Source organism: Rhinatrema bivittatum, chromosome 5, assembly GCF_901001135.1.
Source record: "Rhinatrema bivittatum chromosome 5, aRhiBiv1.1, whole genome shotgun sequence".
Classification (NCBI taxonomy): Eukaryota; Metazoa; Chordata; class Amphibia; order Gymnophiona; family Rhinatrematidae; genus Rhinatrema; species Rhinatrema bivittatum.
In genome coordinates, this window is record NC_042619.1 from 215,987,312 (window position 1) to 216,010,843 (window position 23,532).

Sequence of the window (23,532 nt, forward strand, 5' to 3'; positions counted from 1 at the left end):
TTTTATTGATAAAGAGTATTTAAAAAAAGTAGAAACTTAGTCTTATCTAATAATTTTCTTTCCTTGAATCCTGCTACACCAGTCCAGACATGTGGGTTCTCCCCCTACTAGCAGACAGACACAAACATGATGCCTTTTTTTTGGTGACATCACTGGTAGTTAACATGGTGCAGCTCCAGCAAAAAGACAGTATTCCTATGTCAAAACCATGGAAGAAAAAAAACTTAACAGATTCAAACTCTTAAATATTTATTTTATTTATTAAAATATTTATATGCTGCTATATCCAGTTTTCATAGCAGCTTACAATAAAAACATTCATAATGAAATGGGAATAACATGATAAAACAGGGAAACAATCAAATCATTATAAATAAAATAGATAATAAAAAACAGATCAATACATAAAACACTTATAAAAATCAGACCCTTAATAATCAAAACATTTACCTATGAAAGCCACTATTAACAAATAAGTGGCAACAAGCAAAAGAGAAATTCTGAATTAGCTAAAAGCCTGATTTAAAAAAAAAAAAAATGTACATAGTTTGAAACACTTAAAGGATCCTCCAAAGAAATGATCCTTTCAAGCTTTTTTTGGATAAATGAAGAGGAAGCAAAAAGTAAACCTACGGATGCCTCAATTTCTGTAAATTAATCTACACCATTTCAAAGACTGTGCAGGCTCAACTTCCCAGGGGGGTCCTGGACTTGTGTAGCAACATTCAAGGAAAGGAAATTTCCGATATTTCTCCTTTCTTATCCTGCTACACCAGTCCAGACATGTGGGATGTACCCAAGCCCATTTAATATGGGAGAGAGGAAGTTAGGGCCACCCTGAAAATCCCAACTCCAAAGGCTGCATCCTCTTTGCATGTACACCCAGACTGAATGTTTACTGAAAAAATATAAAGATGACCAAGTGACCACTTTGCAAATGTCCTCCAACGCAAAAGCGGAAGCTTAACCCAAAAAGACATTTGAGTTTTTGCCGAGTGTGCCTGAAGGGCATTCAGAGGCTGCCAACCTTTCAATAAATTCACTGAATCAATTGCTTTTTTTCTTTTTAAACTATCCAGCCAAAGAAGCTTTAGAAGCTGTTTTGTCTTTACGAAGACCTGCAATTAAAACAATGTCAGATTTCTGAAAAAAGGATTAGAGACTGCTAAATATCTAAAAACCAAACTTCTATTTACTATGACACTCCCCTCTCATGACACTCAATTAGAGTGTCATGAGAGGGGAGTGTCTACACCAGTAGAGATAGTGTCTGTTTTAAGTGGAACACAGAAACTAATTTAGGTAAAAAAGGACTGGTTTATGAGACACTAAAAATGAGAATATCAGAAAAAGATTTCTGCAAGACAAGGCTGAACAAACTGCCAGCAGAAAAATCATCTTCAGTTATAAATCATACTAAGCAGCACTGTTAAGGGGCTCATACAGTGAGCTTACTATATAGCTCTGTGAACCAAATTAAGATCCCACTGAGGAGCCAAGGACCTAAAAGCTCAAAGATATTACACCCCTCAAAGGAAAATGAGAAATTTGAGCGAAAAATGATGAAACCCCTTGAACTGTACTTCTAACACAGAAGATAATTAGCCACTTGAAAGAAATTTGGAATCAAACCTGAATGCAACCCTCTCTGAAAGAAGACCAAAGTGTTAGAAGTATCCGATTGCCACAGTGCAACAGACCATTCCCTGCAGCATGCTTCAGAAGCTAGACTCAAACATAAGAAAGGGATATAGAATTCTTACAGACCTTTAACAGGGTAAATGTTATTGAGAGGAAATATCCCTTACTATGCAATTGCATCCTTTCAAAATCCAAGCTGTAAGATAAATGGTGCTGGACCCTCCATGAGAATCGGACCTTGATCTCTTAGGAATTGTATTGGATAATCGACCTAGTCTCACAAGATCTGCATCCCAAGGACTTCCTGGCCAATTTGGAGCCAATAGAATGACTGCAAAAACTATTTCACTATCTTTCTCAAGGTCCTTCTTCTCAGGAGCCAGAAAGGAAACAATCTCTCTCCTTCCGAGCACAGCTGAAACAGAATGTCTATATCTTTGAAGCTATACTTCTAATGACAACTGAAGATTCAAATGGCTTTGGCATTCTCACAAATTTATGTTAGGACCATTTGTTGAGGTTCCCATCTTCTAAATTGTCCTCCGGCTGAGGTCCCATTTTCTAGGAACCAATATCTCTGAAGACAGAGATAAACTGGATGCTTCCTAGTCCTGCAATATGAGTCATGGAAACTTCAGAAGATTCGACTCTGCCTATTGAAAAATAGAAAGCTTGTCCTTGGAAGCCTCATTGACTCCAGGTATCTCCCTGACTGTTCACATAAGCCTCTGCCTTGGCATTTTCAAAGAGAACCCGGACTGCTATTTTCTTCACCAAGGATAGGAAATGCAGAGGAGAAAATGTAGCAAAACCAGTCTATTGATAGACCACAATCCTCCTGAGCAGAGTCCCCTCCCCTCCAGTGACTAGAGTATCCTGAGCAACCTAGTCCTGGTAGTGAGCTCAACAACCTTGCATGTTGTGAGGAGCACCGACTGAGAAAGTTCTAGACTCATTCTCCTCGGCAGTGGTGTCAACTCCTTGGAGCAGTTCAGTGGCATCGAACCCCACAAGAGAGTTTTACCTCCCCAATCCTTGGAGAGGTAGACAAACTTCGTAGTCCCAAGATTTAGGGGAAGAGCAAAACTGATGAAAAAACTGCAAATTACACATATGGGCCCTGACCCAATAAACCAAATCTAAAGAGGCAGCCATTAAAGCTAGAGATAATTCCCATAGCTTAGAATTATCTACATCTAACTCAAAACTGTGACCACTCATTTCTGAGTCAGATAGATTTGATCTGCTTTGGCTTCAGAGAGAGATCCCAGGCGTTCAGAGACTGGGAAGAAAACTTGAGCTTGGCAAAACTGATTACCTAACTCAAGCATTCTAAACTTGCACAACTCTGCTGGACACAGTAAAGGCCTGCCTGGTGGGACTCTCGTTAAGCAAATTGCCATGGTATGAATGAACCATAATCCTTTGCTTTCATAAGAAAGTTGCCACAACTATCATTTTGGAAAGGTTCTTTGAGCATAGTGGCATAGTATAAGTCTTATTTCTAATACAGATTAATGGAGAAATTGTTCCTGATATACTGAACATTTTAGTAAGGAAGAACTGTTCACTTTATTGCTGTTTTGTACCCAGTTCAGCTATTTTAGATTAAAATAGTTTGTATTATGACTCTAGTTACAAAAGTACCTGAAATAAGTTGATTGAATGTTACATATCTTAAAATTCTTTCAAATCAATAACTTATCTTTCTATATGGATAGTTTTTGGCTTTTGCTTCTTTTTTGTATCTAATTGAGTGGTAAAGAATCTTCAGAAATTTAGTCTTAAACTACTACAATAGCTCAACAATATTTCTGGCATGAGCAACACATCTCTAAATGCAAAACTAATACATTTGGGCAAAAATGAGTCTTCCTTTCTATCATGTGACTATTTACAAATGATTTAGGGCTAGCATTAGTAGCATGGGATCTACTTAGTGTTTGGGTACTTGCCAGGTACTCGTAACCTGGATTGGCCACTGTTGGAAACAGGATGCAGGGCTTAATGGACCCTTGGTCTGACCCAATATGGCAAGTCTTATTTTCTTATTTTCTAAAATGGGAGTGCCCTGAATTGAAAGTGTGTGTGTTTTTCTTTATGGATGCAAAAAAAAAATGGAGGCGCCTATGATGATCGTCCCAGATGGGAATATAGAAGTTAAGACTCCAGAAGATTCTGACAAGAAACATGCTTTGCTGCACAGTCGTTAATAAGGGCTAGAGGGCTTCCATACGAAATGGAAATGTGAAGACTGCTGTTTACTCCTTTCAAATCAAGGATGGGTCTGTAAGAACTATCCTTCTTTATTTATTTATTTATTTAAATAATTTATACACCGGAGGTTCCTGTATAATATACATATCACCCCGGTTTACAAGGAACAGTAACTATCGCTACATTTAGCGGTTTACATAGAACAGAATTAGAAACGAAGTTTTTCATTGAACAAATGAAGTAAGCAAGTTTTTACATTGAACAAACGAAGTGAACAAGTTTTACATTGAACAAACTAATCAAAGTAAGCAAATAGTGTATAATATTAAACCGTTAATAAACATGCAGTTAAATAAATCAATAAATAACATGGCAATATGTAAGTCCACATGAGTATATGTATGTAGTATGTATGAAGTCATCTGATGTGTAAATATCTGATTGAATGAAGGAAGAATATAATAGAACTGGAAATATCATTGTGGGAGTGAAAATACTTTTCTTCCTGTTCTTGGCTCTAGGGGAAAGCTTGTTTGAACAACCAAGTCTTAAGTTTCTTTTTAAATGTAGTGTGGCATGGTTCCAGACGCAGGTCTGGAGGGAGAGAGTTCCAAAGTGAAGGGCCCGCTGTAGATAGTGCACGTTTCCTCAGAACGGATTTCGCCGGTTGTGTGATTAGTCTGTTCTGATAAGCACTTCTGGTTGGTTTCACAGATGTGTGTAGTTGAATTTGAAATGTTAAGTTGAGAGGTGCGATGTTGTGTAAGGCCTTATGTATCATCATTAGAGACTTGAATTGGATCCTGTATTTAATTGGAAGCCAGTGGAGGTGGTGGAGGATTGGGGTGATATGATCTCTTTTTTTGGCATTTGAGAGAATTCTTGCGGAGGCGTTCAGGACCATCTGAAGTGGTTTGGTGGTGCATGCTGGTAGGCCTAGGAGGAGCGAGTTACAGTAGTCCAGTTTTGGGAGTATGATGGCTTGTAAAACCATGCGGAAGTCTCTGTATAGGAGGAGTGGTTTAAGTTTCTTTAATGTTTGAAGTTTAAAGAAACATTCTTTTGTTGTGTTGTTGACGAATTTGTTGAGACTGAGTCTGCTGTCTATGATGACTCCCAGGTCTTTAACTTGTTGCGTGGTGGAGTGCCCGGCGGTGTCCGGATGTTGGTTAGTATTAGAATGTGAAGGGGGGGTATAGTTTTCCGGTGCTATAATGAGGATTTCTGTTTTGTTTTTGTTTAGAACCAAGTTGAGGCTGGTGAGTAGATTGTTGATAGCTGACAGACATTTATTCCAGTATGATATGGCTTTGTGTAGGGAATCTTCTATAGGGATGAGGATTTGAATATCATCCGCGTATAGATAATGTCTTAGCTTAAGGTTAGTGAGTAGTTGACAGAGCGGGAGCAGATAAATATTGAAAAGAGTCGGAGAGAGGGATGATCCTTGCGGTACCCCCATCTTGGATTCGATGGTCTTTAAAGACTACAAAATAAATCTTTAAATATGATCTTTAAAGACTACAAAATAAATGGAGTACCAACCATGCCTCTAAGCATCCCATGGAATTGGAACCATTGCTTGCAAGCATGGAGGCTATGGCATGTGAAAGGTATGGAAAGACCATATAGACATCAGGAACTAAAGTGGCAAGAATTAGGTTAAAACTATGAAGATATGTGGCACCACTCCTGGTAAAATTGTTGAAGGTGATCACCTAAAGGAGGAGAACCATCATTGGTAGAACAGCTGGACATAGTAGAACCAGAAAATTCATCTCTTAGCTATATGGCCCATTGGAAGAACAGATTTCTTCTTCTGAAACTAAAAAATTAGAATGTCAACTGCTTTGCAAAGATTGTGTTTCCTTTAGGTCCTTTACAAGTTTAAGTCCTCGCCAAAGAAAGTTTCCCATTTGAAAATAATCTTGCTTAGACGGGCTTTGGAGGAAGCATCCACTACCCGATAAGGCTACAAAATAAGATCATATAAGGTGTCCTCAAAGAAAGCAACCTCAGACTCCAGCCCAGCCACCACCTGCCCTTCAGAGAGCTGTTGTACCCAGCACAAGCGCCCCAACTACACAACCATCACAGATAGCGTTCTGTAACTGATGTGGATGAAATGGTAGATTTCAATAGAACCTAAATTTTTCTATCCTGGTGATCTAATAGATTTCAATATAACCTAAATTTTTCTATTCTGGTGATCTATTACCAGAATAATTGTTTTTCAGGCACCCACCAAACCCAGGGCATTCCCCCCTGCAGCATCTGAAAAGGCATTGTGTGGCATCAGATGGCAAAAAAGCATAGCTTGGTGGAGCCTCAACACCTCTGAACTATTCTCAAGGGATTCCCACTCTCTTTAGGAGCATACCCTGCTCATCTGAATGAAGAGGAAAGGCTTTAGATGATTCACAGATTCCTTGCAGAATAGGGTCCCATACTAGAACCTCCACAGTTTGAAAACTGTCATCCTAAGGGACAGGACTATCCAAGATATGGGTTTTTGTTTTTAGCAAATAGGCAGAAGACAGGCATTCACGCTCTGATGCCACCCGTCCTTCCTCTAAGGCAGAGCTTTCCAAAGTGTGTGTCGCGACACTTTGGTGTGTCGCCTGAGGTATGCCGGTGTGTCGCACAAGCCCGGTGCACGTGACACACCGGCAAGTGGGAGCCAATGCAGCCGCCGGTGGAGCTCATCCCACTGGTGGCTGAGCAGTAAAATATCGCTGTGCTGTGTGCCGCAGACACAGGCACACAGCAGGAAGATTGGCAAGGCCGTGGTGGAGCTCACCTCACCACGGCCCGAAGAAGAAAAAGGTCACATCGAGACGTGCAGGTGCTCCTCCTCCTTCCTGCCCATGCGGCCCCGGAAGAAAAATGTTGCCGGAGCCGCACGGGCAGAAAGGGGGAGGAGCGTCAGCCGCGTCCAGAAGAGGAGCCGCGTTGTTGCAGCGGGGAGAGAAGAGGAGGAGGCCCGGTAGCAGGGTCGTCGCCGCGATCGCCCGAGAAGATCAGGGCCGCTGCAGAGCCCATCCTGCAGCGACCCATGAAGAGGAGGCCCAGAGGTAAGAGAGCAGCTGAGGGCCCGTAGAGTGCGTGTGTGAGGTGAGTTGAGCGATTGTGTGCGTGTGTGAGGTGAGTTGAGCGATTGTGTGCGTCTGTGAGCTGAGTTGAGCGATTGTGTGCATCTGTGAGCTGAGTTGAGCGATTGTGTGCGTCTGTGAGCTGAGTTGAGCGATTGTGTGTGGGAGTGAGGACCTGAATGTTTGCAGAGACAGCATGTGAGAGAGTGTGTGTGTGTGTGTGTGTGTGAGAGAGAGACAGCATGTGACAGTGAGCCTGTGTGTATGAATGATTGTATGAGAGAGAGCATGTGACAGTGAGAGTCTGTGCTTGAGCAAGACAGCATGTGGGAGTGAGAGAGAACCTGGGTGTGTGAGAGTCAGACAGCATGTGCAAGAGAGAGACTGTGTATGAATGATTGTATGAGAGAGAGCATGTGACAGTGAGAGCCTGTGCTTGAGCAAGACAACATGTGGGTGTGTGAGAGTCAGACAGCATGTGCAAGAGAGAGACTGTATGAATGATTGTATGAGAGAGAGCCTGTGAGTGTGTAAGAGAGAGAAAGTATGTGAGAATGAGAACCTGACTGATTGTTTGAGGGAAGAAGATAGATGGAGAGAAAATAAATAGAAAAAAAGACAATATGAAAGGAATTGGCAAAAAAATAAGAAAGGGGAGGTGGAACAAAAAAGCCTGTGACCAACCGATTAGAAAACTAAATCAGACAGCAAAGGTAAAAAAAAAGAAATAAATTACTTTTTACTGATTGGCACATATAATCTTTGGTAATGTGCAAGAGTAGCACTTTCTCTATGCTGATTTCACAATGTACGAGATCAACATGGAGGAAGTGGAAACCCACAGGTCCTGCACAGAGGAGGCAGCAGAATGGGCTTCAGTGCCAATAGCAGCAATCAGCGCCTCCCCAATAGCCATGCGGCATCAGTGACAGTGGCATGAGAGGAATGAGAGAGGCTCCGAGGTTGCTGGCAAAAGAAAGAGAGGGGGTTTGCCTTTAGTGTGTGCCTGCCTGAGGGTGTGTCTGTGTATGAGAATGTATGGGTGTCTTCCTGGGGTTTGTATGTGTGAGAATAGGTGCCGGCCTGTGTGTGGTGTATGTGTGTGTGAGAATGAATTGGTGCCTGCCTGGGGGTCTGTGTGTGTGAGAATGAATGTGTGCATGCCTGAGGGAGTGGTGTGAGAATGAATGGGAGCCTGCCTGGGGGTCAGTTTCAGTGTGTGAGAATGACTGGGAGCTTGCCTAGGTGTGTGTGTTTGTGTGTATGTGAGGGAGCCAGACAGAGTATGTATGAGAAAATCCAGGGGAGTAAGAGTTTGTGTGGGGGTGTGTGTGTGGAGGGAGAGAGTGTCTTAGAGCTTGAGAGTGTGTCAGTGTCTGTGAGAGCGAGAGGTTATGGTGGGTATAAGAGCATGAATGTGTATGTATGTGACAGTATATGTGTGAGAGAGAATGGAAATGTGAGTATGTGTGAGAGAGAGAGGATAACCTCCTAATCCTTGACAATATCAGGGTGACTGGAAATCAAGAGCTCCCACGTATGGACAGCAGGGGCTTTTTAAAATCCTTATTAGTTTTAATTATTGGGTGTTATTTGATATATGTGCTGTTTTGAAATATTTTATTGGTGTTTAGGAAATTGTAAAAAATGTATATGATTTTAATGAATAGAAATTCTATTTATCAGTAGTTTTAAAATATTCTTTTATTAGTATGGTTTTACTATTATAACTGATGCTTTATGTTTCTTGATTTTATTTGTTTTATGAGGAATGATGGTTCTGTTTTTCCATTATTAATACACAGAGTCTGGCTTCTTGGGGTTTCCATTTCAGTTTTTGTCTAATTTGTGCTCCTTTATTTTGTATTCTGTATTTGGTGAGGGTCTGTCTCTGCTCTGTGTGTGTGACCATGATGAGAAATTCGCTAGCATAGGGATCTATAGCAATCGGGTTTGTTTTGTTTCCTCAGTAGGTGGTGTATTGGTATTCTAGGACCCAGTATAATATTTACCCTTGCTTTTTCACAGGTAGGGTTATTGTTGTTAGAGTCCTTGGTGTTATTACTGTTATGTTATGATGGGATTGCAGTATAGATTTTGAGTGTCTTTTTTTTTTTGCGAGGTTTTATTTTTGTTCACAATGTGCCTGGCAGTGGAAGGTGTTTGTGCTGCTGTTACTGTGAGGTGACACCAGAATTTGAAAACATCTTTTAGTATGATGAGCTGTAAGGGAAACATTCAAGCTCCATTGTTTGGGGGAATTTCAGTGGATGCACAGAGTTACAGAACTGGAGGTGCAGGATTTATATTGACATTCTGTCCCTTCCTATAAATTCCAGTCTTCACTCTCATAGCCATGTAGAATTAATTGAATGAGGCTATCAAATAATTTTATAGTGTGAAACTGGCCAGCTTTTTAAAATTACGCAGAAGACCCTTTGGACTTTCTTATTAACACCAAATATTCAAATCTGTGTTCATCCCATCAAGCTCATATATCTCATTAAAGAGGTAAATTGAATAACACAATAACTTTGTTTTATTATTGTTACTCATAAATTATAACAATAACATTAATCTTGGAATATTATATATTTTTAATATAAATGAAAGATTTTCACAAGATAGGGTGTGTCGTGAAACATTTTATTATGTATATATTTAAGGAAACATACATAAATTGTCGAAATACATTTTGTTCGTTTAACCTTTAACCTCTGGTTTGCTAGTAGACTGAATTACTGTGTCCCGAAATTATGTTTGTCTAAAAAGTGTGTCACCAACATGAAAAGTTTGGAAAGCTTTGCTCTAAGGGCTGATAAGTGTCTACATCCATTATTTCCCTTCAGGACAGAAAAAACAGGGGTACTCTCCCACAGAGTCCCGTGCGCTAGCCACCACTGTAAATAAGTAGGCTCTTATTGCCACCCCACCCATGGCTGAAATGACCATGGCAGAGCCCTGATTTGTGATAGCTGTGAGGGCCCTCCCCCCCTTAACCAGATCTCTGTATACAGAATGCTTTTTGTAAAATGTCAAACAAACAAAAATTCTGGGAAGAAATTCCCTAAAGAGAAAGGGCAGGGGGGCCTGGCACAGCTTCTGCACAGATTTCCCTCGCATGGGAGAGCACCATAGGCCATGTCCCCTGAAGATGCAAGGCCTCAGCTTGAGAGGAGAAACGGGCAGGAATGTCCCACAGAATACACATAAAGTGGTGGCTGTTCCTGCAGATATGAAAATGGATTCCAGCGCTAGATTCAAATGTTGCTGCACCTGGATCTGAAGGCCTGTCAGCACTGCGGAGCTTGTACTGCCAGACTCAGCAGCTTTCACAGGCTCCTCCGAAGAATCACTTCTGCCGATGCAAATGGGATACTAGGAGCTGATTCCAGAGAAGCGCCAGCTCACTCAAACTCCAGTGCCTACCGGGCTCCATTATAATGCAGTCAGAAGGTGCATAGGAATACTGCAGGCCTAAAGACAAGAAGGCTGATGGCTGGCGAGCCGGCTCCTACACTGGATCAAATATAAACACCCCCATCCACTAGATACTTACCTTCTTCAATTGCAGGAGATTCTCCTCACCTCTATTTTCTCTCTCTCTTTTTTCTTTTTTTTTGTTTAAAGCTTTAATAAACCAAAGGGAGTCAAGGAGGAGGAAAGGGAAGATAACATCAAACGGAAGCTCCTCCTGAGCCAAAAATAAGCTTCCACTCTAAGCTATACCAAACCTCCTCTTGGGCTGGGAGCTTTCACAGGGCTCCCTTAACCGGGAAGTGCCGGAAGCCTGACCCACAGTTTGCTGTCATTAAAGGAGAAGGGGCTGACTGCCCAAAAATTCTCCACCGGGGTGCACAAAGATTGAAGCTTTGGAGTAAAGTTCCTGCTGTACCAGACAAGTTCGTCCTGCCACCTGCTGGATACATAGAATACTGTTTTGTTTTTGCTGAAGTTGCACCAAGGTAACTACAAGTGATATCACATAAAAAAAGTGTCCTGTCTTCATCTGCTAGTAGGGGGAAAAAACCCATACATCTGGACTGGTGTAGCAGGATAAGGAAGTACAAATAAAAAAAATCCCTTATAACTACATAAAACATTCATCAGAAATACAAGTAGAGCTTGGTGTGCTAATCAGTGCTGGCTTTAGGGATAACAGTGCACGCTGTGAGTGTCAAACGTGTCATGCCCTACACCCTGGAGAATCTCAGAAGAGAGTTGGGAGTGGCTATCTATACCAATTTCCCATTAAGAAATAACAAATTAGACCCTCATGTTGCATGCTAACCATTTTAAAGAGAGTGGCTTAGTGGATAAAGCAAAGGGTTGAGAACCAGGGAAATCATGGTTTCCTTGGGGGGAAAAAGGCAGTCAAAACATGAAATGAAATCCACATCCTCTGCTGACACTCCTTATAACATCGGACAGGTCCCTATCTCCTGTTGCCTCACATATTCATTTAGATTGTAAACTCTTTGGGGCAGGGACTTATTGCATTTGAATACTAAAAAAATTATGTAAGCTGCCTTGAGCATGATTTAGAAAGGTGGACTAAAAATCTAAAAGTTAAATATGGTTAAAAAAAATCAGGATAACATCACTTATGTATGATGCGATGGGAGGCCCTGCCTGCTCCTGATTTTCCAATCTGGATGAAAAGATGAAGTGCTGCCCACATAACAGCTCTGTTCTTCTGTCAGTCACTTTCTCCCTCTTTTTAAGTGCTCATCTTCCCACTCCCCTACCCTAGCCCTCTTGGTTACTTTTGCACCACTCCAGCCCTCCCTTGATCACATTCTGACCCCCAGCCCCCTCTTTTTGGTCACTTGCTCACCCTCTACCTCTATTGCTTAAATCTAACATCTCACCAGCCTTCCCTTGTTCATTCTCCCCCAGTTCTCTCATTCATTTTTGCCTCACCATCCTCGATCCCTCCCTTTATTCATTTTGGCCTCTATTCACTCCCTCCCGCCCCACATCCCTAACAAGAAGACGGCAGCAGTACTTCTTACCTGCTAAGGCCTGCTTCTTCCTACCCAAGCAGGCCCAGCGATTACAAGGGAACAGCGAGCTAGAAGAGGAGGAAGCAGGCTATCACAGATAAGAAGCACTATCGCAGCTTTTCTCCCATCAGTGGGAGGGTGGATTGGGCCAAGGAGTGAGAGGAGAATCAGTGAAGATTCATGCTAGGAGACAGAAGAGGCAGCTGGCAGTGGCGCATTACTACCATTAGACCCACAAACACAAGAGATTAAGGGCACCGGCAGGACACATGACCCCTCATGAATGGCACCTTATGTGGCCACACAGGTCACACACCCCAAAAGCCAGCCCTAATGCTCTCACACCTCTCCCCACCCCCAAAGAATGCCTAGCTTGAGGCACTGACTGACTTTGGACATGGGTGGACGTGTTTTTTTCATGCACGTTATATATTTTCTGGTTCTTAACCACTTTTGATCTTGTGTGTAGCAATCAAGCAACAACAGTGACCAAAGAAACTAAATCTTGCACTAAACGTAAATGTGGAGAGAAACCAGCATACTTATAAAGAGGTGGGCATTCTGATAGAGTGCCCAATGTATAGCAGAGTTGCTTATCTTTAACAGGTGTTCCCTGAGAACAGCAAGATGTTAGTCCTCACACATGGGTTACATCAAATGGATCCCTGATGCAGAAAACTTATGTCAAAGTTTCTAGAACTTTGACTAGGCCCACTGAGCATGCCCAGCATGTCCTATGCCATGCGTCTTCGAAGTGTCCCTCTTCAGATTTACGATTAAAAACAGATTTACAATTAAAATTAAAACATAGGAGAAACCCAACTCCGCGGGGTGGCGGGTGGGTTTCGTGAGGACTACCATCCTGCTGTACTCGGAGAAAACAGGTAAGCAACTCTACTTTCTCCAAGGACAAGCAGGATGGTAGTCTTCACACATGGGTGAATACCTAGCTACAGGCTGCTCCCCAATACAAAAGAGGGACCAACAGACACCTAACCAGGTGTCAACGGGCACAACACCACCTGTGCTGTTGGTAACAGAGGGGGAGACAGCCTGAAACTAAACAATGGGCCCAAGGTTGGGAGAGTTTGGTTCTACACCTCAAACAGGTTCCAAAGGACAGACTGGCTGAACCTACTTTTGTGTTGGCCATCTGTATCCAGACAGTAAAGGGATTGAATGTGTGGAGAGGACTTCACGTTGCAGCCTTGCAGATTTCCTAAATGGGAACTGCTCGCAAGTGAGCCACCAAAGCTGCCATGGCACTGACAGAAAGAGCCTTGACATGACCCTCAAGATGCAGTCCTACTTGGGCATAACAGGAGATGACAACCTGCTAGCCAATTGGATATAGTCTGTTTGGCAATGGTATCGCCCAGCCTATTCTTACTAAAAGAAACAAAAAGTTGGGCAGTCTGTCTATGGGCTTCTCTCCGCTCCAGAAAGAAGGCTAAGGCTCACTTGCAGTCCAAAATGTGCAGTGTTCGTTCGCCTTGGTGCGAATGGGGCCTGGGAAAGAATATTGGCAGAATGACTGACTGGTTAGAATGGAAATCCGTCACCACCTTAGGCAGGAATTTAGGATGCGTACGCAAGACCTCCCTGTCGTGATAAAATTTAGTATAAGGTGGTTAAGACCCTAAGGCCTGGAGCTTGCTGACCCTGCACGCTGAAGTGGCCGCCACCAAAAATATGACCTTCTAGGTCAGGTACTTCAGGTCTCAGGTGCGCAGCGGCTCAAAAGGAGCTTTCATCAGCTAAGTTAACCCCACGCTGAGGTCCCAAGACGTAGTAGGAGGCCTTAGGGGAGGCTTCAACTGAAGCACCAGTATGATAAGACTTTGTCTTGAGCATCGGTATATTAAAAGAATTTAAATAAAATAAATAAATAAAATGTACAATTATAGGCTGTACGGAGATGGGAGTACAATCTACACCATGGTGGTATGCGCGAATTGCACTCAGATGAACTCTGAGTTGGTTTTCAAGCCAGCCTCCAACAGGTGTAATAGGTAATCAAGCAGTTTTTGTATGGGGCAGGGGAACAGATCTAGGGTCTTCTGCTCACACCGGACTGAAAATCTCCTCCACTTCAGTCCATAGGACTTTCTAGTGGATGGCTTTCTAGAAGCCACCAGGACCAGAGACATCTGAAAGATCAAGTGGCTGCAGAATCAACCTCTCAACCTCCAGGCTGTGAATGACAGGGCCTGGAGGTTGGGATGCCGCAGCCTGCTCTGATCTTGCACAGTGAGATCTGGGGAAGTCCCCAGACTGATTGGTTTCTGGATGGACAACTCCTTCAGGAGCAGAAACCAGACTTGTCTTGGCCAATGAGGGGCTATGAGGATCATAGTCCCTCTGTCCTTGCGAAACTTCAAGAGAGTCTTCACCACTAAGGGAATTGGAGGATACGCATACAGAAGACCCTTGCCCCAATGACAGGTAAGGGCATCATAGGCTAGTTTTCCATTTGATCTGTACAGGGAGCAGAACAGAGACACCTTCCGGTTGCAGGGGGGCGCAAAAAGATCGTCTGGGCTCTCCCAGAGGCAGAATATCCAAGGACAATTCATTGGGTCTGAAGGCTCAACTCAGCCTGTCCGCTTCCACATTCTCCATCCTATCCAGGTACATGGCCCTGAGCACCATCCCGTGAGACAAGGCCCACGAACAGATCTGGATCGGTTCCTGACACAGGAGGTACGATCCCGTGCCTCCCTGTTTGATGGCATACCACTTGGTTGTCGGTCTGGATCAGGACAACTTTTGGACAACCGATCTCTAAAAAGCCCATAGCATATACCTGATTGCCCGAAGCTCAAGGAAGTTGATTTGACAAGAATGTGTCTGAAAGGACCAAACACCCTGGGTACCCAAGCTCATCTACATGAGCTCCTCACCCCAGGGTAGATGCACCTGTTAGGACAATCTGAGTGAGGAGACTCAGAAATGAGATCCCCTGTTCCAGATTGGAAAATACCCACCATCAGGACAATAAGTCCCAAAGAGACGGGGTGACTTGGATGCAATCCTGGAGGCTCTGAGTGGCCTAGCGCCACTGTGACCTCAGGGTCCACTGGGCTCTGCGCATGTATAAACATGCCAAGGGAGTAACATGGACGGTTGCGGCCATTTAGTCCAACAGCCTCAACATGTTCCAGGCTGATACCTGCTGGCTCTGTTGAATCTGTCACAATGGTCGCCATGGCGGGGCAGAAAGGCCTTGGCTTGAGCTGTGTCTAGCAGAGCTCCTATGAAGTCCAATTGAGGTGATGGGCTGTGATGGGACTTTGGGAGTTGAGTTTGAACCCTAGTCACTCCAACACTCAAATGGTCAAACGAATGGACCTGATGGCGCCTGCTTGAGACGTGCTCTTGACCAACCAATCATCCAGATACAGGAAGACATGCACTTCCAGTCTGCAGAGGTATGCTACCACCATGCCAGGTGGATGCGAGCCTGAATGGCAACACTCAGTACTTGATCATAGGGATCCTCATCATCCTCATTGTATGCCACATGGGATGGGGCTCTAGGTGCTCAGCCTACATCCAGAGGTGCAGGCACCTATAGAACTGGATTGGGGGGCTACAGGCCTCGGGATCTCTGCTGGCCTCGGTGGAGCTTCCTCTGAGGAAGAACTGGCAACAACCACCGTATCTATAGAGGAGGCCTCAGTGCCCTGCGGGCACCAATGCTGTCCCAGGAATGGATGCTACTTGGTTCGGTAATGCACCAATGAGCACATTGAGCTTCTCTAGAAGTGGTAAAAGGACAGGTGGCACCAGTTCCGGTGCCATCTGTGCCACAGGACCGAAGCCCTACAGCACCCGCTCCACTGCCAGCTGGAATCGGTGCTCCAGCTCCTCCTCAAACGTTGTCAATGCCAAACACTGACAAGGAGGAAGGCGGAGTGGCCAGATCTTTGGACCCGCGAGGTGGATCAGCAACTGGCACCAGGACTGGTGGAGACCATCACGGACTCTTGGTATTGATAGATGGGTTCTCCCTGCAATGGGGCCACTTCAGGGGCATCGCTGCAAAAGCCAGTGAAGCTGGTGCATTCCCGAACCCGGCACCAACAGGGACTGGTGCCAATGCTTCTTAGGCTTCCCCTCTATGCTCAGTATGGTCTTTCCCCAGTGCCAAGATAAAAGACAACAAACCCGGCGTCCTCGGCCTGGAGGAGATTGACAATGGTCAATCTCTGGTGCTCCTATCCATCGGTGGCATCAACGGAACAGACAATCCCCGCTGATGCCGATGGCATCCATCGGTGCAACTCCAAGGTCCTTCATTACCGATGACCCATACTTCCTCTACCCAAAAAGCTTATCCATCTTGTCAAGTCGAATCTGATGTCCCTTCAGGGTCATCTGGATGCATAAGCAGTAACCCCGGACGTCATGCAATGCCCCCAGGCAGAGGATCAGACCTCATGAGGCTCAGTGATATACGTGGTCCCTGGGCACTGGGGGCATCGGTGAAAATTGGATGGGGATGAAACAAAAGTGATGGGGTTGGGAGTCAATGGCCGGCAGCCACCGCCACCACGAAGGGAATAGACCGCGAAAGAAAATTTACCCGAAACACCAAAAACCCTGTCTAGGAACACTATGGGAAGTACGAGAAGGTATAGAGGGGGACCCGACGATGGATCGAAGGAGAAGAGACTGAAGAGGGACCCCTCGTGGATGCATGGTATAGGGCATGCTCAGTGTGCCTAGTCAGAATTCCAGAGACTCCGATATAAGTTTTCCTGCATCAGGGCGCCATCTGACGATATCACCCATGTCATCCTGCTTTGGCCTCTGAGAAAATCACATGCCTAATGAAAGAAAAAGAAATTACCTTTAATTCAAAATAGTTTTTGAATGTCATTTATTATTAAAAATACATTTTAGGAATAGAAATAGATTTTTAAAAATCTGTTTAAATGATTTCCATGTTTACATTTTGTGTAAGATTTGGTATCTCTGGTCACTAACGCTTTGGAGACCGATGGACAATTTTCCTTGCTGATTATCTTATGGTTTAATTCACCATACTGCTGCACACCAATTTTAATCACCATCACCAGTGCGCTTTACTAGAATCAAAGTCCACAGTGAGGCACATAAACTGTGATAGATACAAAGGAAGAGGGATGGTCTGAGTGCAGCGGATCTACTCTGTAGACATACGTTCATCCATCTTGAGTCCATTTCCCGCTGGGCTAAGTTCACCAACAAGAGGGTGGGATAGATCTTTTGGGGGTCACAGCTGGACATAGGTTTAATGGTAATTTTGTGTATATTTCCTGCATAGAGGGGGATTTATGCAGGAGAAGCAAATTGGCCAGACTGGGTTGGGTATGACTCGAAGCTAGGCCCTTTGTGACTATGTCAGCATTGGGCTGGTGGAGAATTTTCAGGGAGCAAGGGAATTTTTCTAAAATAATGAAGCAAGTACTGGCCTTTTCCTTCTCACCTTTACTTACTGCTAATGTGTTGTGTGTTCTCAGCATAGCCACCACAAAGCCATCAACATCTCAGGCAAAGATATTCAAGTCACAAACTGGCAAATCCTTCAAAACATCGGGCTGTCCTTCCTCTAGGCAGGATTTTTAGGGGGTTTTTTTGGTTTGTTTTTTTTAAATGTGCTTCATGAATCTGGCAGAGCTGGGCTTTCCTGTGTGGGCTGCAGTACTCAAACATGTATTACCTCACTCCCACCCCACCGTCTGACCGAGACACTTTATACTCACGTTCTCTATAGGATATGAAATTCCAGCCTTGGGCAGAGGCAGCTTGTCCACTCCTCTCACTGTCACAAGAATGATAGCCCTTGGACGGTAAAACAAGTTTCCCACAGCAAGCCCTGGCCACGAAAGGTCCTGCAGAATATTCAAGCAGAAAGTTACCTATACCCACAGCCCTCAGTTTCCTGCAGCAGCCTAAGGGTAGATTCTGAAATTCTTCAAAAACTGGCACAGATTTGTATTATTTCACATATTAAATAATGAATTTTTTTTTACATTAGAAAATAGTTTTCCAGCCTTGCTTGTGTGTCTATATAATCTCTTTTGTACTTTTTATGGGTGGAAGAAAGTATTTCAGGTATCTGTGCAGTGAGGGAACCTCTGGAATGCAGATGGGAAAGAGAAAGAATGAGGAATCAGCCCTGCTCCCCCTTACATCCCTACCACATCTCTCTGTCTCCCTGGTCCTCACTCTTTTCCTTTCCCCTACTCAAGGTCCCTGGTGCCTCACACACACACTGCCCCCCTCACTTCCCCAGGACCAATCCCCTCTCTCATACACACACAACTCCCCCCTCCCAGCTTTACCGATCCCTTATATCCCCAGTCAATTCCTACTTGGCCCCTCTCTCATTGCCGATATCCTCTCCCACCCACTCCAGTCAATCATCTCCAGCTCCCTCTCACCACCTCAGCCCATCCCTTCCCATGCTAATCTAGGCGACATCCGGAGGTGGCAGTGCTTCAAGTAACATCCTCCGCCCTACTTCCAACAGCTGAAGTTGTGCTTTGAATCATGCGACATTGCTGTGCATTGCACAATTCACAGCAAGGGTCTGGTCCCCTGCAGCAGTGAAGAATGCAGCCCGAGATGCCACCATTCTCCTCTTCCTTCTGTTAGCCGGATCAGAGGCAAGAGAGGGAATTGATGGGGGAGAGGAGAAAGGGGATTAACATGAAGCAGGTGGGGGACGAGGAGGATCAGGGGAAATGTGTGCACTTGCCCTGCCCCCAGTTTCCCGTGATTCCGCAGGACTGAATTCTGCAGCCCTTGCTCAGACATTACAAGAAACCAGGGACTCTGCTTATGACACAAGCTTCTCTCCCGTAGTCTGTCACTAGTGTGATAGAGACCGTCCCTTCTCTAAAGGAGACCATCAGGTGCCCAACTTGGGGGGAGACTGGAAAATAATTATCTGAGCTATGCTTGTTAATGTACAAACCTTTTTACCACATCACATATTAATGTGTAAGGAATGTTAAAGTCCGTTCAGCTTCCAACCCTGCCCACACAGAACATAAAAAAGGTACCCAGCATTTTAGAATTCCACTGGCAATAGGCTGCAAGATTGCAATCTTGGATGCAAGCTAAAGCCCCACCTATAAATCAGATCAAACTAAAGTCATACAGTGAAACACAGATATAGAGTGAAATTTGGTGTAAATTGGAAGTTGTAACTATCAAGATAATGGGTGGGTGGGGGTTGGGAAGGGATTTAATGCTCCTCCCTAGAGGAAGCATAAAGAAAAATGTGTATCCAGGAGAGTTTTTCTGGTATTAACCCGACTCCACTGCTGGATTGGATATTTTACCAACATTAATAAAGCATTTATTACTTGGTATTGCTTCAGTGCGTTTGTAGGTGTTGCATGGGTATATTTAATGAGCACTCACTGTATTCACTGCATTGATCTTTGAAGCATAGCCTTTTGCTTCCTCTTGATCAGTAGTTCCCAAATCTATCCTGGGGCAACCCTACCCCAGCCAATTTGGTTTTCAGGACATCCGCAATTAGTGTACATGAAACAAATCTGCATGCAATGGAGAAAGTGAATGCAGTTCAGATCTGGGAGACCCCCCAGCCAGGTGAGTTTTCAGGGTACCTGCAATGAACATGCAAATCTATGTAGCTCTCTCTCTCATGCATATTCATTGTAGAGATCCTGAAAACTTGCCTGGCTGTGGGTCCCTGAGACCCAAGTGGCATACACTTTCTCCACTGCTTGTGAATGCCCTGAAAACCCAACCGGTTGGGGGCCCCCCTGAAACAGATTTGGGAACCACTGCTCTAGATCCTACAAAGGAAATATAGGTCAACTGTCAAAAACCCATCGAGCAAGTAAGATAAGTGGGTAAAGCAAGTTTGCTTACAGTTAACGGTGCTCTGTAGACAGCAGGATGAATTAGCCATGATACGTGGATGACGTCATCTGACAGCGCCAAACAGACCCTTCTCTCTCAGCTCGGAGCTTTTGCTCTACTGATCACATGCAGTTCCCAGGTGGATGTTGCCTTGTGAGCTCCTCAATTGATTTTAAAGCTATGTCTAGCTAAGCAGTTGACTTCCCAGGGAGGCGGGTGGGTATCTAGCATGTCTAAACCATCTTGCTGTTACAGTAAGCAAACTTACTTTCTCAGTCGAGAAGCTGGGCTGAATTAGCCATGATACATGGGGAATCCCAAACCGAGGGATGCAGCAGAGCACTTACTGAATATGCAGCCCAGACCCCAACCATGGAGAGTAGATTACTGGATGAACAGACTACACAAAACTACTTATCCAAATTTACTGTCACTTTTTGAAAAATTGCCCAAATAAGGGGATGTGACGGTGTGCAAATGTAGTGTGTGGAAAATTTTCAAGTAATTAGTGGATGTGAAGACACAAATGAACGTGAAAGATGGGAAGTAGTTGGAACAAGCAGAACTCTGAACTTACAGACCAGCTACAAGGTCATTTCCTGCATTCCTAAAATTAGGTTAGAAGCAGAACTATCCTACATAACAAAGATTAGGTTAGGAACAGAACTGCTGCAGCTTCACACAGAATAGTTGGGCAGGAAGCCCAAAATATAGCATAAAAGCTGAAAGTCAGGCTGGAGATCAGATTCGGTAAGGAGAGTGCCATTAGCCATCCTGAAGACCTGAGACAATCTCCAGTACTGAATTCCCCATGTTCGTGATACTGTCTTGCACCTGGTAACATGCAAGGGAAGTGTCACTGTAAATATCTTTTGCTACTGTATATATATATATATATAAAACCTTTGGTATCTAACTGAATTTAAGAGTTTATAATATAACCTGTGCTTTGCCAGAATTCATAAGTAACTGTTTTATGCATATATTATAGAGAATATAACTTTTCATACTTTCACAAACTGTAGTCAGTTGTTTGTGTGATCCAGACTACAAGGCAAAACCCATCATTCTTACAACCCACTACAGCACTAACAACCAAGTTGCAGCTTTGCAGATGTCTTCAATAGGAGCTGCTCTGAGATGAGCCATTGATGTAGCCATGGCTTTCACTTGATAAGCCTAGAGTCTGTAATGAGGAGGCCTATAGGGCATAACAATGTGCAATACAGTCTGCCAGCCAATTGGATAATATTTGTTTGGCAACTACCATGCCCAGTCGGTTAGGATCGTAAGATACTAATAGTCATGAGGATTGGTGATGGAGCAGAGTTCTTTTTCTGTAATAAACCAACACTCCTTTACATTCTAAGAAATGAAGGGCCTTTTCACCTTGTGAAAAGAACGTGGGTAACACGATGGCTTGATTAATATGGAAAGCTGAGATCACCTTTGATAGAAAGGTTGGGTGGGTGCAAAGCACGATTCTATTGGAAAGAATTGCATATAAGGAGAGTAATGAACCAAAGCCTGACATTCACTGACTCTTCTGGCTGACATGATTGCAACAAAGAAGAAAACATTCCATATGAGAAATGTGAGAGAAGCCAAGATCCCATGGAATAGGTGATTTGAGAAAGGAAAATTGGTTCTTACCTGCTAATTTTTGTTCCTGGAATACCACAGATCAGTCCAGACACGTGGGTTTTGCATACCTACCAGCAGATGGAGGCAGAGAATAAAAATCTTTTCAGGCACTGCTACATAACCAAGAGTGCCACCTGCAGTCCCTCAGTATTGACCTGTTCCCAAGCCAAGATTCTTACTTTAAACATACATTATTCCCCCAACTAGGGTGAACAGAGAAAATGTTGGAGCCCCCACCTCAAGAGGGTAAGAAAACTTTCCAATTATAAAAGTCTTTTATAGCTACTACCATGGAAATTCTGCCTTATCAGCAAAGTTCTGCCTTAATAGCAACCAGAAGGAACAGAGGTCTTTTGCAAACATGGGGCGGGCTTCTGGACTGATCTATGGTATTCCAGGAACGAACATTAGCAGGTAAGAACCAATTTTCCTTTCCTGTTCATACCCCAGATCAGTCCAGACAAGTGGGATATATCCAATCTTCCCTAAACTGGGCTGGTCCCAAAAGACTCGTGCACAGACTTACTCCAAACATAGCCTACTCTGGACCCCGCACATCCAAACTGCAATTTTTGATAAAAGCATGCAAGGAAGACCAAGTCGCCGCCGCCGACAAATCTCTTGCGGCGAAAAACTGACCACCCAGGTGGTCGCTTGTGCCCTAGTAGAATGTGCCCATAGCCACTCTAGAATGGTTCAACCCTTACAAAAAAAATAGGCCAAAAAGATCACATCCTACAACCATTGGGCAATCGCGACTGTATAAGGGGAGCGACTCAGAGTTTGACGAACATCCACTAAATGCAGCTGACTCAAATGCGGAAAATCCGATGCCAACTTTGGGGAAAGCTGAGAACTCCACCGTATGATTGAGATGAAACACGGATGCAACCTTTGGCAAAAAGGAAGGAATCATACGTAACAAAATCCTGTCATCCGAAATTCACAAAAAGAAATCTCTACCCGACAAGGCTTGGAGTTCCAAAATCCACCTGTCAGAACAAATCGTTACCAAGGTGAGATCTCTGAAAGAAGCCTTCTTCAAAGGCTCAAAAAGAACCTGAAGCACTAAAATTAAGGTTCCACGAAGGACACATCCTACAGTCCTGTAGGCGCAAATGCTTTATTCCCTTCAGGAAAACTAGATGACATCATGATGTGAGGCCAATGGCCTGCCGTGCAGCTTACCGCAAAGACATCCCAAAGCTGTCATTTGCACCCGGAGGGAATTGAAATTTAATCCCTTTGTCAATCCCCTTTGCAAAAAGGCCAAGACTTGAGAAACATTCACTCGCAGAGCCGCTACACCTTCCTCCATACACCACGACAAACTCTCCACACTTGGATCTAAGCCAGAGAAGTGGCTGGCCTTATACCTGAAGCCAAGTTGCAACACCTGCTTTAAGCACCCTTTCAAACACAAATGCCACCTCAAATGCCCGGCTGAGACACAAAAATGCTCCACCTGAGCCAAAAAGAGCCCCTAATGCAGCAACACCCACAGATAAGCCAATTGATGGGACTGTCCATCGCGAACTGTGCCAGATCCACAAACCACGGATGGCGTGGCCACTCCAGCGCCACTAGAATAACTCTTTCTGGATGATGTTCTATGAAATGCAACACACAACCCACGAAAGGTCACAGGAGAAACACATATAGCAGGAACCCTATCGACTGGACCAGAGTGTCAATCCCTTCGGACCTGCCCTCTATTTTGCAACTGAAGAACCGCTCTCCCTTATCCTTGCTTCGTGACACCATGAGATGCAGCTGGGGCCTGCCCCACCTAGCTTGATTGATGGCAAAAGCTTCGCTGACAGCTCCCACGTTCCTGGATCTAGCTGCTGACGGCAGCTAGATCCAGGAACGTGGGAGCTGAGATAATGCACCTGCACTTTGTCCACTCCGGCCACGCGAGATGTTTTTCCACCCTGAAAAAAACGTTCTTGGGCCTCCTGAACCATCATACGACTCTTGGTTCTGCTCTAATGATTGAAATGCGCCACTTATGTGGCACTGTCCGAGAAACTACTCGCACTATC

The 23,532-nt window shown here is 44.2% G+C and overlaps 1 protein-coding gene across 1 annotated transcript in view; it reads right to left on the reverse strand.

The window, feature by feature from the left end:
• The window catches only part of ATP6AP2 (ATPase H+ transporting accessory protein 2), a 76,342-nt gene that overhangs the window by 32,297 nt on the left and 20,513 nt on the right, over positions 1 to 23,532 (reverse strand). Inside the window, exon 3 of the mRNA XM_029603154.1 lies at positions 17,707 to 17,835. Coding sequence (XP_029459014.1) covers positions 17,707 to 17,835 — 129 coding nt within the window. The remainder of the gene's footprint in view (positions 1 to 17,706; positions 17,836 to 23,532) is intronic.